Below are 19,137 nucleotides of genomic sequence, written 5' to 3' on the forward strand. Positions count from 1 at the left end.
CTCCCAGTACACTAAATAATAGTTTTATTTGACTGTTTTTAAACTAAGACTAAATCTTTTTCTGTATTTTTGCTTTTTTTCAAACTAGATTTGAATGCAGTGATTGGAAGGATTAATAAACATGCAAATCACCATCATTTATAATTTATGTTGCGTGAGTGTTGAGATCCTGATCTTTTAATGATCAATCATGCAGCTTACACTAAATCCATTAATGCAGGCTGAACAAGTAGTACCGAAAACATGTTTAATAACCTAAGAAACCCACCTCATCCCGAATAACCTACCACATTTTCCATCGTCATTATATTTTACAGAAAAGCCTGAGTGCTTTTAAACAAGGGATTTAAATGATACGAGAGGCGATCTCTTTGTGATTGTTACAAATTTAGTAAAGTAAAAAAAAAAAAAGTATTAGTCCGCCGGTCACGTGTGTTTCAAACCATGGGTTGTGATCCGTACAAATCACAGATCAACTCTGAACCGGTACACCCCTACTTTCAATGAGACATTTTAATGACAAATGCAGTTTGTTCCACTAGAAAAGTTATTAGGGAAATATTTATGACACAATTAAAATGCCTCATGACAAAGATAAAGACCAGTTGTGATGTATTTGTTTATATCAAGTTGTCATTATAATGTCATCTTGCATTTAAAATGACATAAGTGACACTAAATAATAGTTGTCATAAACATGCATAGTCTCATTCACAATTTCTTTCTTTTTTTTTTTCTTTACATAAATACTCACCAAGATGGGAATTTCTGCACATAACTATGTATTTTAATGTTCAAACGCACTTGGTATTGCCAAAGCATATAGTGCAGCCTTTTCTATGGTTTTCAATGACTGGGGCTCACACATTTTATTTTATTTTATTTTATTTTACAAAACACTGGAGTTTGTTATGGCCTAATGATTTTTGCACTGTTCTTTATGTGTTGGATGTGTGTATTATAAAATTTATTATTAGCATGGAGTGAAAAATGTAATTTCTTAGGTGTTTACAGTATGTGCAGGATTGCTGGTATTACAGTATTTATTATCTCTGTCGTTTGTCTTAAGGAGACACCAGTTACCCTGAACATCCCCTTAGGTGTCATAAGCCGTGTAGAAAAGATGGGCGGAGCCTCCAGTCGAGGAGAAAACTCTTACGGGCTTGAAATCACCTGCAAGGTATCGCCCTCACAAAGCCCTTTTTTTATTTTAACTAATAGTTAAGATAAAATATTTGCATGTTAAGTGTAATATTGCTACGAAGTCATTTCTGAATATCTTCGATAGATTTTAGTATATTTGTGTGTTTTTATAGAACTTTTAATGCAGCTGCTTCTTCAAATATTGCAACACAATTAAGATGTTAAAAGGTTTGCTTAAAGCAGAACCAGCTTCTTGAAAGCTTGACATTTAACATTATAAAATTCATTGCGTGCTTGTGTGTGTGTGTGTGTGCGTATTAGGACATGAGGAACCTGCGATTTGCTCTGAAGCAAGAAGGCCACAGTCGAAGGGACATCTTTGAGATTATTTTCAAATACGCTTTCCCACTTTCTCACGGAATGGTCAGTATTTAAATGTGCTCACAATTTCTATATCTCACACACATATTGAAACATTATTTGATTGTCCATTATTAGATTTCATGTGTTAAAATGTGTGATGGTGTCAATGTTTATCATTTCACAATCAGCTTTCATTAGTAGCAGGATGCATGATATAACGATTTTACTGACTCATTCTCTTTCTCTTTCTATGATTTGTGCAGCAACTCTTTGCCTTTTTAAGTCAGGAGAAGTATGAGGAGAATGGCTGGAACGTGTATGAGGCCTTGGAAGAGTATAGGAGGCAGGTGAGGACCAGATGCCAGAACTTGTGTCAGTCTAGAAACATCTATATATACACGTTTAAAATGCATATGTGTACAAATAATTCAATTCATGTTTATTTTCATAGCACTTTTACAATGTAGATTGTGTCAAAGCAGCTTAACATAGACGTTCTTGTAAATAGAAACTACGTCAGCCCAGTTTTTCAGAGTTGAAGTTCAGTTTAGTCAGTGTGGTACTAATTTCTCTGCTGAAAGTCCAAACACTGAAGAGCAAATCCATCGATGTGTAGCTCCACAAGTCCCAACCAAACAAGCCAGTAGTGACAGTGGCGAGGAACAAACTTCACAAATTGATAAAAGTGAAGGAAAAAGAAATCTTGAGAGAAACCAGGCTCAGTTGAGCACGACCATTTAAAAAACAGTACAATTAAGGTACAGTTGTTAAAAATAGTGTTTTTCTTTGTGTTTTTCAGGGTCTACCCAATAATGAGTGGAGGGTCACTTTCATCAATAAGAACTACGAGCTCTGTGACACCTATCCCACAATTCTTGTTGTTCCCTACAAGGCCACAGAAGATGATCTACGAAAAGTGGCTACATTTCGATCGCGCTGCCGCATTCCGGTGAGCTTTTTCACACATGACCAGCATTACAGCACAGAATAATGGTGTAATAACTATAGAATGATCAGATTGATATGTCTGTTGCATACATATAAACCTATAGATTGGAAAAGCATGAAGAATGGCAGTTTCAGAATTGTTTGCTTTTCAGATTCTATGTAATAATAGTTTTCGGTTCATGTTGTTGGATATTTGTCCTATTTTATATTGTGTTGTTTATATGAAATAAAAAAAGTACGACTAAAAACTAAAATATGTTTTTAAATGTGATCTATTATGCCCCTTATTACAAGATGTAAAATAAGTCTCAGATGTCACTACTCGTGTATGTGAAGTTTCAGTTCAAAACTCCCCACAAGTGATGTTTTATAAATCTTTAAGTTTGCCTCTTTTAGGCTTTGATCCTAATTGTGCTTTGATGCCTAACTGTTGCTTTAAATTCAAATGAGATTGTGCTCCCTTTTCAAAAAAGGGTGGTGTAACAAATGCCTATGTGTCAGCATAGTGGCACAATTAAAAACAAGACTAATGTCCTATGCTAATAAGTGGGAGATCGTCACGTGTAGGGCTGAATGATAAATTGCATGTAATTGTCATGGGCATTATTCTGTAAAGCCGATACTGCAATCAGCTGTGAATCTCCAGCACCTGTGTTCAGCTGGACCAGCGTTTTCTAAACAAAGCCATAGTTCTCTGCCAAACTACGCAACCTATCCCATGCGATATTATCATGCGATAGTCACATCGCAAATAATCATTCTGCAATATTGACAGCTGTCTGCATAGCTTCTCTTGAACCATGCAACATTGAAGTAAATGTTGCTAATATTAGACCTGAAAGCATGCGCAAATACCACATATAGTGACTTTTTTTATTCGAAAGTAACTTTATAGCTTCAGTCGAGTGTTTAAATGAAGTCCATCTGTGAAATGATGTGTCTTCTTACACAGAATCATTTAACATATTCATGTATTAGCATTCTAAGCAGTGACAAAGACACTGCATCATTATGATATTATTAGGAAAACTACAAGAAGAACTCTGATAAACCATATGTTGCTGTGTTCATGTATTTATTAATCCTGTTGGATCAAACGAAAGCACTTATATCTTATGCTTATCCTATGATATAACGATTTACCATAGACTAGTATTTCCCAGGTATTTTCTGGGTTTCTTCTGGGCATGTTTGGTTTTTCTGTGCATCTTGAGAGGAATCTGGAAGAGATTTACTGCTGATCACATCACCGTACTTCCCTCACATGATGTGCAAAGCAATTGCAGCTTTTGCTAAATCGCTAATTTAATGTTTATGTCAATATATCGTTCGACCCTAGGCACTAGAAGGCAGGGCTTTTCCCATCCGATGACATGTACAAAAGGAGAATGTCAATCAAAGTGTTTAAGACTGTTTTTAATCATTTTTTATTTAGCAAAAAATAAAACAAATAAATATTTACAATCAGAAGCTGGTTATTTTCACACACTGCCACACAGCTGTGTTTGAACAGCTTATAAAAGGGATTTTTGCATAATATGTCCCCTTTTGATGCTAAAGGTAAATTTATGGATCACTAAATTGAAACAGTATGAACAATAGATGTTAATTTTGAAATCTGCTAAAGATAAACTGTAATTATTAGTGTTTTTAAGGGAGCATTACAATAAAGCTAAGTTATAGATTGAAAAATAAGCATGCAAAAATAAATATGGATTTTATTTGTTCAATATCAACAAATGCTAAAAATTATGAAAACGGCTTATAATGGCAGATAACCAATTGATACAATACATGTTTTTGTCTTTCTTTGTGCTATTCTTCTAGAAATGTTACAATATTTTTAGTGTTTGATGATGCATTTACCTTCTGTAATGATGATGTGTTTCTTTTCACTCTCAGGTGATGTCGTGGTTCCATAAGGAGAACCATGCTGTGATCACACGGTGTAGTCAGCCTTTGGTGGGTATGAGTGGCAAGCGCAACAAAGATGATGAGCGTTATTTGGACCTAATCCGGGAGGCCAATGGTACTACCAAACTCACCATCTATGACGCCAGGCCCAACGTCAATGCTGTGGCAAACAAGGTTAGACTCTATTAGATTACTAATGAGCTGGGTATATACTGCAAGACTATTTTAGTAAGTTAAAACTAAAACTATTAGTATAAAAACATTTGTGTCAATTAAAAGAATGTGCAATAAATGAAGAACTAAAACTAATCAAAACTAACAACAGTCAATAAAATTAACTGAAATGAAATAATTATTAGCTGTGGTGTAAAATCGGACCTGTGGCTGTTAATAGAAGTACCTGTAGATGGTGCTTTCACAGCCAAACACATCAGTCTGGCGCATAATTAGATAAAAACATATTTTCTATATAAGCATAATATGCGTTCTGTCTTTTCTTTATTTGCCTGAAAATGTAAACTATGCATGTTTAACTACATATACAGTATGATTTTTTTAATATAAAGAAGAATGTCGGAATTCTTAATCATTTTTAATTTTGTTACTTTATATGTTTTTGGATTAAGTGTTTAAGCAATTATTTTATTAATAAGAGGTTTCCACTAGAGTTAATGTACAAACATAGCCATGCTCTTATCTACACTGGACATCTTCTACTAACTTTGCTAAACTTTAATAACTGAAACTGACTCTAAATACACTACCTGACAAAAGTCTTGTCGCCTATCCAAGTTTTAAGGAACAACAAATAATAACTTGACTTCTAGTTGATCATTTGGTATCTGAAGTGGCTTATATGAAAAGCAAAGGCCTCTAGATTACGCTAATACTATCAAAATAAAATATGATTATGTCTTGGTTTTTGATGATTTAATTAGAACAGTAACATCTGACTTTGCTTAGACACAAATCTTGTCACTTAACAGAAATAATATAGATACATAATTAGTGATGGTGCAGTGGAAAAATAATTAATATTGGATCTGGCATGGCAAAGAAAGTGTTCTTGCAGGACTCCATCAAGAGTTCCTCAACATTCTTTGGATTCATCTTCAGTGCCTCTTCCTTCATCTTACCCCTGACATGCTCAATGTTTGTTCTGGTGACTGGGCTGGCCAGTCCTAGAGCAGCTTGACCTTCTTTGCTTTCAGGAAATTTGATGTGGAGGCTGAAGTATGAGAAGGAGCGCTATCCTGCTGAAGAATTTGCCCTCTCCTGTGGTTTGTAATGTAATGGGCAGCACAAATTTCTTGATACCTCAGGCTGTTGATGTTGCCATCCACTCTGCAGATCTCTTGCAAACCCCCATACTGAATGTAACCCCAAACCATGACTTTTTCTTCACCAAACTTGACTGATATCTGTAATATTTTTGGGTCAATGAGGGTTCCAATAGGTCCTCTGCAGTATGTGTGATGATTGTGAGGCAGTTCAACAGATGATTCATCAGAAAAATCTATCTTCTAACACTACTTGAAATGATCAACTAGAAGTCAAGTTATTATTTGTTGCTCTTACACCTGATCGACGGCAAGACTTTTGTCAGGTAGTGTAGATGAAAAAAAATTAAATAAAAATGCATTCACAAAATAAAAAACTAAACTTAAAACTAACAAAACATTATTAAATTAACATGAAATAAAACTTAACTGAAATTGTACTGAAAATTAAAAAGATTGCAAAACTATAAGAACCTTGGTATGTTGTCAGATGTTAAGAGATTAAAAATCTCTAAAAAAAAACAAAAAAAAAAAACCTGAAGTTCTTGAGAGAACTTTTTTACCTCTTCATATCTAACATATGGCCTTATCCACTGAAGGTATGGGCTGCTTACTGTTTTCCAGTCAGACATGGACCATTGGTTTGTATTAAATAAACAAATGGTGTGCTGCATGAGTATGCTTTCAGTCCTTGTGTGTTGCCAAACTAATAAAGCAAAAACCAACCACAAAGTGGACCCATGTAAAGCTGTGCCACGCTGAACACCGCTGACAGAGCATTTTGAAATGGCATGATTGATCTAATATTTTTTCCCTGCGCAGTGTGTTTAGGTACATGAAGTGTGAACGCATGTTTGCACAATTTCTTTGTGTAAGCATACAACTTTTAACTCTTTCAGGCCACGGGCGGAGGTTATGAGGGTGATGATGCTTATCAGAACGCAGAACTGGTCTTTCTGGACATTCATAATATTCATGTCATGAGGGAGTCACTGAAGAAGCTAAAGGACATTGTTTACCCCAATGTGGAGGAATCTCATTGGCTCTCCAGCCTGGAGTCCACGCATTGGCTAGAGCATATCAAGGTTTGTTTTTATACATTCTCATACAAAGAAGTATTAATATACAGCTATAGAAAAAATAAAGAGACCACTTTAAAATGTAAACATTTAAGGATTTACAGTTTCTTGGTAATGCAAAACAGGATTTTTTTGTTTATTCTCTAAATTACTTGGGACATTACTTCTTCATGTAAAATAAAAATGGGATTCATGGTGCATGTAATGATTCATGTAATAACAAAAAAGGTACCATGTTTTTAGACACGTTTATTTACACAAAACAGATGTTTTAACATCAGAAGAATGTTTAAGTGGTCTTATTTATATGTGTCAGCACTTATGTATGTGTGTGTGATTGCATGTCTAGACATGCTCGCTCACACACACACATACATATGCATCCATATAAATGTATAAATAAAAATGAGCATGATCTAATGTAGCTACCTAATCTCCTGCTGCAGCTGGTGCTGTCGGGGGCCATTCAGGTGGCTGATAAGGTGTCTTCTGGGAGTTCTGTGATGGTTCACTGCAGTGATGGCTGGGATCGCACTGCTCAGCTCACATCTCTGTCCATGCTGATGCTGGACTCCTACTATAGGACTCTCAGGGGCTTCCAGGTCCTGATGGAGAAGGAGTGGATCAGCTTCGGACACAAGTTTGCCTCAGTGAGTGTCAACCGAGTTTACATAATCTCATACTCAAAAACAATTTGGCACATCAAATTGTTGATGCACATCAGATTGCAAATGATTAAAATCACAATGCAGTTTGTGCTTTAGATTTTCTTGATAAACCATTCTCATTCTCAGGCATCGTTACAATTCATTTTAGAATGTATTATTGGCCACGGGGATGATTGTAAATTGAATATTTATTACCGATGTTGCCATGAATCTAGCCAATGCTGCTGATATGGCTTTAAAGGGAACCTATTACGCAAAAATCACTTTTAAAAGGGGTTTAAAAACAGTAGTGGGGTAACAGCCTGTGAATATAGCCAGCGTCTAATGGTAAACATTTATTAATTTTATTTTTTATAATCACACTTAATAAAATGGGTCTGCTAAAACAATTTGATTGACATTCTCCCGTTGTACATGTCATCAGAGGGGGAAAGCACCACTAAGTGGCGATCTCTCCCTCATTTAGCATAGGATGTTAGTCTTGTTTTTGCATTTGCCACTATGCTGACACATAGGCATTTGTAGCTCTGCCCTCTTTTCAAAAGTTAGCTGGGGCACAATCTCATTTGCATAAAGCAACAGTCACCAAAACACAATTTGAGTTAAAGCCTAAAATGGGCAGATTTAAAGAGTTTTAAAAAATTATTATTGTGGTACTTTGAGCTGAAACTTCACATACACTCTCTAGAGACATCAGAGACTTTTTTATCTTGTAATAAGGGGCAGAATGAGTTTCCTTTGAAGCCAAAATAGCTCATTAATAGCCACGGGTGGGTACCATCTAATATACTCACCACTCCTGGTTTAACCTCACTTTTAGTGCTTGGTGAGGGTTAAATTTTTGGAGTTTGCACATCTGCTTTAACATCTGGCTCGTTTAGAGCATTTATTTCACCACCTGCCCCATTTTTTCCTTCAGCTCTTTAGCCATTTATGAACAGAACAATCGCTTTGTATCTGCACAAAACAATCAGTTCAAGATCATCAGAGTGAGGAGGTCTGGAACTAGTCTGAACTTTTGCATATGGTGAAAAAGCAGTTTAACCCAGCAGATCAGTGTATGAGGAGTCAGTACATTCATTGTGTGAGAATATCAGTGATTGTTTTGCTGCTCTTCTCAAAATAAATAGGCTTACCTGAAACAAAGGTCAAGCAAAATTCCTTAATGAAAATTGTTTAAAAGAATGCTTAGAGATGCAGGCAAAGCTTTGATTTGTAACAAAAACAACAACACTAGAAAATATGGCTTTTCTAGAAAGAGCGGTCTCTCCATTCTGATGGCTGATGAGATAAATTGTTGCATTATCAGCCATAATACTTGTTCAATTGTTATCAGATGGTATTTGTTACATTGTGTGTGTTTGTGTTTGTAGAGAATTGGCCATGGGGACAAAAACCATGCGGATCAGGACAGGTCACCTATCTTTTTGCAATTTATTGACTGCGTGTGGCAAATGACTAAACAGGTAAGAATATAAATCTTCAAAACTGTGTCACTTGCTTGTTTATTTTTCTTGTGGATAAAAAAAGGGCTTTTACATGTCTGAGCTGTTGTTTCCTTCCAGTTAATGTGGATGTGGAATTATACTCCTCAGAAAGGACATGCATATCACCATAGGAATGACATTAAAGTTTTGCATAATAATGCAATTTATACCGATTAAAATGAATCTCATTCAAATAAATTAACATAAAAAAATCCAGTGTGCAATTGGTGATACAAATGTCTTGTTACATTAACATGATTTTTCAGACAAATATGTCTATTATCTCTTGTCAGCAGCATTATGATGAATAAAGCACAGCTTAAATAGAAAGCATATCCTTTTAAAATGGCTGGATTTCACTCAAGTGAATATTTGCTGAAAAACGCAAAGTGATATCCCAAGAAGCCATGGCATTCAGCATCATTAACACTGAACCTGGCACAGTATATCGAAATTTGCATTCTTGAATGAGATACGAGTGGAAAATGACTTTCACACAAAGCTATTATAAGTCATCAGCAATTGTTGGTACCCTTCCATTGAAGAAAGAAAAATCCACTGTAGTCACTGAAATAAGTTGAATCTGAAAAAAGTTCTGATTAGTCAAAAAATAGCTGAAAATAAAAGACTGAAAATCAGATATTGCTTTTAAATTGTGGCAAACTAATGAAACTGGCCTGGACAAAATTGAGAGGTACCAACAATTTTGTCCACGTCTGTATTTTGCTTGTTTAGGAGCTTGAACATCACGTTGATTACATAGAACACAGAAAGCAGCAACTGTTTAATTTTAAAAACCTATTTTGTGTAGAACAAAAACATAATCATACATTTTTGGAAAAACATTTTAGTCATTTTATTGAGCTAATTAGAGTTTTATGCATTAAAAGAGTAAATTCATTTAAGCTTTATCTCTCTCTTACATCTGCAGTTCCCAACAGCGTTTGAGTTTAACGAACGTCTCCTGGTGGTCATTCTGGATCATCTGTACAGCTGCCGCTTCGGCACTTTCCTCTACAACTGTGAGAGTGTTCGTGACAGCAATGTAAGATAAAAACATATTGTGTCCGTAAACAACAATAATGATAGATAAATGCTGGTATTAATGAACATTTAATCATTTAATGTGTTATAGAAAGTTCACTTTAGCTCATTTTAGTTCTACTTTAGCCAACAAAACTGTCAGTTACTGGATATTTTCTCTTCTTTTTGGCCATCTTCTAAACATTAAAGATGGTTGTGGGTGACAAACAAATCTCAGTAGGTCAGCAGTTTCTGAAATACTATGACCAAACGGCCTTGTGCCTTCAACCTTCTAACAACCAACAATATTCTATTGCCCAATTTTGGTGAGCCTGTGTGAATTTTAGGCTCAGTTTTCTGTTCTTAGCTGACAGGAGTGGCACCCAGTGTAGTCTTCTGCCTCAAGATTTGATGTGTTGTTCAATTAGTGATGCTCTTCTGCATACCTCGGTTGTAACGAGTGGTTATGCGAGTTACTGTTGCCTTTCTATCACCTGTAACCAGTCTGACCATTCTCCTCTGACCTGGCATCAACAAGGCATTTGCGCCCACAGAACTGCCGCTTACTGGATGTTTTCTCTTTTTTCGAACCGTTTTCTGTAAACCCTAGAGGTGGTTGTGTGTGAAAATCCCAATAGATCAGCAGTTTCTAAAATGCTCAGACCAGCACATATGGCACCAACAACCAAGCCATGTTCAAAGTCTTTTAAATCACCTTTCTTCCTCATTCTGATGCTCGGTTTGAACTGCAGCAGATCGTCTTGACCATGTCTACATGCCCAAGTGCTTTGAGTTGCTGCCATGTGATTGGCTGATTAAAAATGTATGTTAATGAGCACCTAGACAGGTGTACCTAATAAAGCGGCCATTGAGTGTATTTATCTGGCCTTGCAGATGCAATGAGGGCTACACATTTATGTAGTTCATACAATTTGCATTAATTATGAGTTAGTTTATTTCCTAGTTTTAATCAATCTTTAGCAATTTGGTCTCCTTTTAAGCCTCACTTTATATTGATAATAGGTGCATTGTGGAAGTACATGCTAGATCTATTATTGTATTATATGTGCCCCGCTGTGCGTTTCTCTCTTTCTTTACCTTTTATCACACCTTTGCCTCTGAATCTCTGAAATCCAATTTTCTCCTCTACCTTAATGGAGGCCAGTTGTCATCAGTGGGATATATTGGCCTTTGCTTGTCTTCTCTCACACGCACACATTGCCTTTTATTTCTGTCTGTGCTCATTGTGTGAAGTAGAGCATGAGTAAAAGGGATGCTTCGCTGACTTTCAGTCGGAGTAGAGCACATCAGGGAGATGAAACATTCATTCTGGTGGCCCTCTAGAGTCGTCCACCGCAACAACAGTGTTAGAGAGCACAGTCCCACTTCACATCTGACGCTAACCGCAGGATTCAACACCTTACCAGCTGTGTTAACAATGCATTTTACAGCTGATTCTGTATTGCCGGTGTATTAAATCATACAGTATGTACTTAAGGCTAGTTCAAAGGGTAATGTGTATTTTTAAAGGGATAGTTCACCCAAAAATGACAAATTGTCACCATTTACTTACCCTTAACTTGTTCTAAACAAAAGAAGATATATACATTTGAAAACCAGTACCCATTGGCTTTCATAGTATTTGTTTACATACGTTTGGAAACCTGGGGTCCGTTCATTGTACTTCGCTTAAATGATCTAAGATGATTTGGCAGATCCTGGATCTTTAAATCTTGATAACTGATCTATGCCTTATTTGGTTCTTTAAATTTAAGTTCGCGAATCAGTTTAAAATGTTTGGATGAACTACTCTGAGATCTCTGCTTGTGTTGTGAAGGACAGATCCATCAATTCTCGAAATCATGATTAGCAATGAAATGGTTGGCTGACGGCACAGCAGCATAATGACATCATCTGATTAATTTTCAATTATCCATGTGAACAAAATGACAAAATTCGCAGTAAACGGTTTGTTAAATATGATATGCAATAATTTCCATGTTTGTTTTGAGCTGCAGGCTTTACACTTCTACACAATTCTTTATTATAGTAGCCTAGGCCTGCTTAAGTTTTCTTAATCTGCGAATTTAAATTAATTTTTATCAAAAAAGCATTTTGATATTGGTAAAGGTGTGTGCAACTTCTCCAAAGCATCAAATCACCGTCATATTAGCTGTCAAAACACGATGTGCATGACTGCGTAAACTCTTATTCCTTTATAAAACAAGCCAACCAAAAAAGTGGAATAATGTTCATGTCTATTATCATACACAAATTGTAAAGATGGATCGGTACCTTAAAATGGTATGCGCTTGTATCTAAATAGTCAATATTAATAAATGTTCTCTTTGATCTCCTTGGGGAGAACCACCCCATTTTGTACTTTTATATCAGGGTGCAGATTACATAATTTTTACATAAATGAAACATAGTTTTATTTATATGCATTTTAAAACGTATATGTTGATAAACATTAATATATTAATTATGTCATATTAAATATTACTAATTATTCTAAATTAAAAATGTATATATAATTTTTTAAACCATTTTACTATTTTGCCAAGTGTATATAACCTATAGGTTACTACTGTAAGAAGATATCAGCATTCGGTACATACTTTCAGTATTGCCTTTGTTTGAAAAGATTCAATCTAATCCTGTTTAAATGAAATGAACCTGCTACAGAGCAGGTTTGAGCTACCAGAACTGTTGCTATGACAACAACTCTCGGATGAGTTTTGAAGAACGAAACGATCCTGGATCGTGTCAAATCGTCAATAACCAAATCCAGCTAATTGAGTAATCCACGTACGAAGAACGGACCCCAGTAGCCATTAAATTCCATAGTATTTGTTTATATATAATTTAGGAAACAAGTAGCCATTGACTTTCATAGTATTTGCTTTTTCCTGCTATAGATGTCAATATTGGATATCGGTATCCAACATTTTTCAAAACGTCTTTTGTGTTTAACTAAATAAAAGTTCAAACTCATAAAGGTTTGGACCTGATAATGGTTAGCGTAGGAATGAGGTTTTCCCCACCCACCGAATTGATTGACACACACCATGTTTCTTTACAGAACATTTTGCTAAGAAACTGGCATTAAAATATCTGTTCTAAAGTTGTATAATTTTAAATTTTTTAAACTTTATTATTATTGAGGATGGAAAGATTGTGAATTTATGTAAATTGATTGTTATTTTAGTCTTTTGTGGAATTTTAATAAGTATTAATGCCATCCGGTTACTGTTCTAGCTTTGTAATAATAATAATAATAATAATAATAATAAAAACTTGTAATGCATTATCCCAACACTCATGACCGATACTTAAAATGGCAAATTTCAGATTTTTCCTTTTTTGTTTGTGTTCTTTCACCAGAATGTTCGGACAAAGACTGTGTCTCTGTGGTCTTACATTAATAGTGACACGTCTTTGTATATAAACCCCTTCTACACGCCGGAGTCCAGTCGGGTGCTGTACCCTGTAGCCAGCATGCGCCACCTAGAGCTGTGGGTCACTTACTACATCAGGTGGAACCCGCGCATACAACACCAGGTATATACACTGACACAGTCAGGTGTAGTCCCTATGCATAATTCAAGCTGACATTTTGGGTCTATATACATACAAAGGGACATTTGAAGGAGAATAAAATGTGCATGTGTATCTTTTCTTAAGTGGGTGTTTTTGCCTCTGGGTAGGATTGGGAGAGGAAGAGTGTGTGTGTGTGTGTGTGTGTGTGTGTGTGTGTGTGTGTGTGTGTGTGTGTCTGTGTGTGTCTGTGTGTGTACATCCGATTCAACGGTGCAGAAAATCTTCTCTCTCCAGTTTAATTACGTCCTGACTGGCACCACAGTGAACTGCCACTCAAACTGTCCTTATCACTAGACACACACACACACACACACATATGCATGCATTCTGTCAGTGGTTTCGCAAGAGCCAATCCAGCATTGACATAAATAAGCATTTTACCATGTTAGTCAAATATTAATGCTGTTTATAATTCTGACTTCAACTGTACATTTAAAAATTCTAAATAATGGACAAATAATCAATTAAATGTATTAGGAAAAGACCATAATATTATTTTAAGTATTAAACTAGATAGTTTTTTCACTGATATTTTGTGAATCACCAATTAATTAAACGTTTTTAACAATTGTCAGAGCTAGTATGCTATAATAGTTTAGAAGAGTAGCCTACTTTTGACCTGCATTTGTTAAAATAAAAATAAAAAAAGTGATCATTCTCAGTTTTAATACATTTTAAATTACTAAAATGTCTCTGCTCACAAATCTGTAAATCATAGATGTTTAAAGAATAGATTTAAATTAATAAAGATTTTAAATTTACGAATAATTAAATTGTTTTGATGTTTATATAAAAGTGATCCTTAAATTGAGTCATAAGACCATATTTTTTGTATTTAAATATGCAGCACAAGATTTTTGTCATACTGTATACATTTTTGTAAGATTTAATATTTTACACAATGCTTCTATGAATAAAAAATATTAATAAATAAAAGTATAATCATTATTTTTGTTCAGATAGAAATGAAATGAAAAATGGACTTGTCATGATGTACTGGTGTGAAATTAAGTTGCATCATGCTTTAAATATTTTATTAATAATTTATTTAGTTGTTATTTTAATTTGTTGTTGTTGTTGTTTTACTACTTTAAGTTAGCTCATTTTACTTAATTAAAATTTTATTTTTATTGATTGATGATTTTAGTCTACTGTAATAATCCTATTATTAGCATCAAATATTTTGATGCAGATTTGTACTTTTTTTAGAGTCAAAAAGTGTTTTTGCTGCCCTCTAATGGTTATTTTATTCACCGTTCCCACTTCTCATATCTGCATATCTCTGTATTTGTTCACATCAGCAACAGAGTCCAGTGGAGCAGCGCTACAAAGAGCTTCTGGCATTAAGGGATCAGTACCTGAAGAAACTAGAGGAGCTGCAGCTCTCAGACTCCGCCCCTTCCTCCACCCACTTGACAAACAGCTCCACCCCCAATGCTGCCACGCCCAATCAGCACATCACACATTTGCAGACACCATTTTGATTGCAAACTGTTAAAGACATTGGACACTTGTACATAGCAATAGTGATTAGTTATGGTAACACGATTAGTAGTGATGTCGACGATAACAAAAACAATTATGCAATAAACCACAGTACAGCCTTCATCGTGCAAAAAAAATAAACGTTAAGCGAAAAGAAAAGCCTTAAAGTAACAGTGCCGCATACTAAGCATGGAAGTGTGTCATGTGGGTATCCCAGAATTCACTTGGATATGTGACTGTGATTGAAAGTGGATGGACGTATGTGATTTCTGTGCTGCGTTATGTGTGTTATTAGGGTTCTACATCTGGAGAACATTTTTGAATGTTGAGTACTATTGAGATGGCGTTCAGAGAGTGCTGGTTTTGTTTACAGCATTGTAAACTTTAGTCTACATGGTGTCCCGTCAATCTCACATCAAGCAGGGTCTTCAAACTTTGACAGAGCAATCGGTAGACTTTGTATAACAGCTTGACAAACTCAAATGGTTGACCTCATGAGGTAAAGGAAGTTGATGCGTTGTCTAAATGTCTTACGTTTTTCCACCATAAATCTCATTCGCTGATAAGAGGAGTGTGTGTTATGGTCGGAAAATGTCCTGACGTGATTAACGTTAGCTTGTGGAACAGAACCAGGGTTTTAAAACAAGCGACACAGATACCTTTTTGGTGCCTTTACTCAAATCTGAGGTTTTCAGGTGTATATTTTATAGATTTGTTTTTCTCTTTATGGCAGCAGTAGTGGTAGTACTGAATGATTTGCATTCACTGTGCGGTTTTGGTTGTTTTTTTTTCTCCTGCCGAGTTCTGGAGATTGACAATTTTAAGCCCTACATGCATTGGGCTTGGGGTTTTACTCCATAAAACGACGTGCAGTTGCCACGGAAAGCAAATATTTTGTTTCTGATGGAGCTGACAGTATTGCTCCCAACGAGACGTAGCATTGTCTGCAAAGTCTTTTGGGTAGGAGGAGAGGCTGGGATGTGAAGTGGTGTGTTTGGACTGTCCCATATTCAGTCTTTTCTTGAGGAAGAGAGCGGTGACTGAATTCTTGCGCTGCCTCAGAAAACTGAACTTCTAAAGACTTTGACCTCAATGAGGATATGAAGATTATTAAACCATAGTGTGTGAAGATGACAAAGTTCAATAAACAAACAAACCATTTGCGGTTGGTTGTTTTTAGGGGGGATAAATAACAGAAATCTATTTTTTATTTTGTACAAGCACCAGAACTATGTAATTACCTCAAGCAAAAAAAAACTATTTTACTGTTGAAAGTTCTATTGTTGTAAAATATAATTATTTTATTCAGTGTAAAAATTGACAGTTTTATAAAAAGGAAAGTAATTAGAATAAAAAAAAAAAACATGTTTTGGATGGTTTTGGTAATTGTAGGTCATTTGTCGGACATCCTCTTAAATATAATTTCTTTCTTTTTTTAAATGGGCATTTATGTTTTGCTTTGTAACATTTTAAAGATCTGAAAACGATCTCATTCTGTAGGGAATTCTTTTGTTCTCGATCCCATCGCCTTGTGCATGAGATTGAGTGAAGGAAAGCTGCACTCAGTTTTTTTTTTTTTGCTGACATTATCTTAAGTTAGACATAATAGTTTAAAGGGATTTATTTGTGTTTTGTATTCCCACATGTATCCTTTATTTGTTGGCCAGCTATTGTTCTGTACATAATGCTGATTAAATTAATTTAAAGAGTTCACAAGGAAACGACTGTATGCTCATTATTGTACCCAAGCATTCTCATTGCATGACATAGCAGGCTGTTTAAAAGGTGTTTACATGAAGTACTTACAACCTTTACACTACTTTTTGAGTTCATCCATTCCTTTCTAAAGTAAATCTGATAACATTTAAAAGGTAACTTAAGCATGACTGTAGTAAAAATATTTGCACCAATTACCAAACCTGATTAGGAATCATTTACTCACCCTTGTTCAAAATCTACTTGAGTTTCTCTGAATTTATAAAAAAAATCTTCCATAGTAATGTTCTCCTTGCATTTTAGTCTTCAAAATATAGTATTTCATTTTTAACAGAATAAAGTGAGTCATAAATGTTTAAAACAACATTATCAACCATGAATAATGAGGTAATTCTGATTTTGGGAAAACTATCCCTTTAAATATACCACACTGTAACCAAAAAGTTAAGGTAGCTCAAACCGTTTGAGGTAACCAATCGCAACAAACCATTTAAGTTCAAAAACTAATCCTAATTAGCACTCTGAACTTAATCCATTTGAGTAAATGAAGCATTTGAGCACAGTAAAATCTAATAAATAAAGAGAACTCAAACCAACTGAGTACTGTAAAACCCAATACGTTAAGACGACTCAAACCATTTGAGGAAACCGATTGCTACAAACCATTTGAGTTAAAAATCTAATATATACGAGTACTGTGAACTTACTTCATTTAAGTTGAAGTAATGAGGTATTTTATTAACTCATTACCTTCAACACAGAGTTCAAATCTTTTTCAAATGAGTAGAATTAACTTTCAGGATATTTTGAGTTAACTACACTCATTTGATAAAGTTGACTTGGGTTTTTCTGTGCAGGTGGGTATTCTGATCAACTTATTTAACTTGCGCTAACTAAGTAACATCTGTTGCAACTTATAGTTTCTGTTGTATAAAAACACATTGTCTTAATAAAACCAAGTAAGTGTGGTTCCTATAAGTTAAAAAGGGCTTATTCATCCAGCCAGCAGTAGCACATTAACATGCTATAATGTTACCAACTAAGATACTATTGCACAAACAATAAGATTGTTTGATATTAATAAATGGCAATATGCATGTTCAACCTTTGCAGACAAAATGGAAACCCTTTCAAATTTATCATCGCAGACATTATCAGATTTCTTCCAATATTAAGTACATTAAGTAACGTTTGTGTTTATTCTCAGAATCCAAAACAAAGCATGCTAAGAATTGGAGGCTAGCTCGACAAAATGGTACCACACAAATGAATGTATCTTAACTATGGTTTCAGAGTAAGACTGGTCTGGACGACTCCCTTTAGCAGAGGAGCTACAGCAACTGAAGAAAAACACCCTTGTCACTCTTGTCAGGTAAGAACAGCAAACTGAGGGAATAATTTACAATGGTTCAACAAAATTTGGAAAAAAGGGTTTTGCTTTGTCTGAAGAGTCTTGCAAGCAAACATCCAGTGTCCTGACAGTTTATCCTACCCATCAGATTATGCTACCAACACTGCATTTTAATGGTTCTGAGGTTGGGGTTAGGGTAGGTTAGGGCAATGTTACAGCTTCATGTCATACACATTAAAATTTACACTGATTGCAAAATCTGATGGGTGGCATATTGTGTCACCAAAATGTGCTACCTACTTTTTGAATGGAAGGCAGGACAATCTGACAAGGTAGGACAAATCAAAAGAGCACCGGCCTTGTATTAACTGTTTAAAATGATAGTGGTTGTACAGTGGTGTGAGGGATATTTTTGGCTCCAAGTGAGCATCATTAAAACACCACAGCCTAAGTAAGTATTGTTTGCTGCTGTCCTGTCTATTAATGGCCACAATATTGGCCCATCTTGTACAAGTATAGCTAATGAAGTGAAGAGTCGGCCTAAGATACTGTAAAAAATTAGAATTATATATTAATGCAAAGATTAATTTTTGGCTGCCATTAGTCCAGTCTAAATAGTGACATTTGTGTTAAACTGAATTGAATGAAGCTGAACTGAATTAAACAGTGACATTTGTATTAAACCACAAATGCCACTACTCTCCTGCCTGATTTGCTGGAATATTCCACAATATAAAAAATGTTTTTTATTTATTTTCTTCGTCTTTGTTGCTGCTTAGGCGCAATCTATATATTAAAAAGCATATAGAAATAAAGATTAAATTAATTTAATTAAAATCACCAATCTATATGCGCTATTTCGGCGCTAAAACTGGTACGAAAACATTTAATATTTTTTATGGAAACCGTGAAACTTTGTTTCATTTATTTATTTATTAAGTATTTTATAATTTTCCACATGCTTGAACCGATATGTTACAGCTTACACACTGATCTGAATATGGGTGATGGCGGGAGGGGGGTTCGTCATGGCCGCTTCCTTGACATAAATAAAGAAGAGAAACGCTATTTGTCGGC

At 35.2% G+C, this 19,137-nt stretch overlaps 1 protein-coding gene across 2 annotated transcripts in view; it reads left to right on the plus strand.

The window, feature by feature from the left end:
- The window catches only part of mtm1 (myotubularin 1), a 30,424-nt gene extending 13,710 nt beyond the window's left edge, over positions 1-16,714 (plus strand). For both annotated transcript variants that reach the window (NM_001365554.1, NM_001037684.2), the window contains exons 5-15: positions 1,070-1,180; positions 1,465-1,566; positions 1,770-1,853; positions 2,306-2,455; positions 4,357-4,542; positions 6,548-6,733; positions 7,174-7,377; positions 8,769-8,861; positions 9,814-9,927; positions 13,293-13,469; positions 14,810-16,714. In NM_001365554.1, the coding sequence (NP_001352483.1) occupies positions 1,070-1,180; positions 1,465-1,566; positions 1,770-1,853; positions 2,306-2,455; positions 4,357-4,542; positions 6,548-6,733; positions 7,174-7,377; positions 8,769-8,861; positions 9,814-9,927; positions 13,293-13,469; positions 14,810-14,992 (1,590 nt within the window). In that variant the 3' untranslated portion in view covers positions 14,993-16,714. The remainder of the gene's footprint in view (positions 1-1,069; positions 1,181-1,464; positions 1,567-1,769; positions 1,854-2,305; positions 2,456-4,356; positions 4,543-6,547; positions 6,734-7,173; positions 7,378-8,768; positions 8,862-9,813; positions 9,928-13,292; positions 13,470-14,809) is intronic.
- The last annotated feature ends 2,423 nt before the right edge of the window (positions 16,715-19,137 follow it).

The sequence above is a fragment of the Danio rerio genome, chromosome 7, assembly GCF_049306965.1.
Source record: "Danio rerio strain Tuebingen ecotype United States chromosome 7, GRCz12tu, whole genome shotgun sequence".
Classification (NCBI taxonomy): domain Eukaryota; kingdom Metazoa; phylum Chordata; class Actinopteri; order Cypriniformes; family Danionidae; genus Danio; species Danio rerio.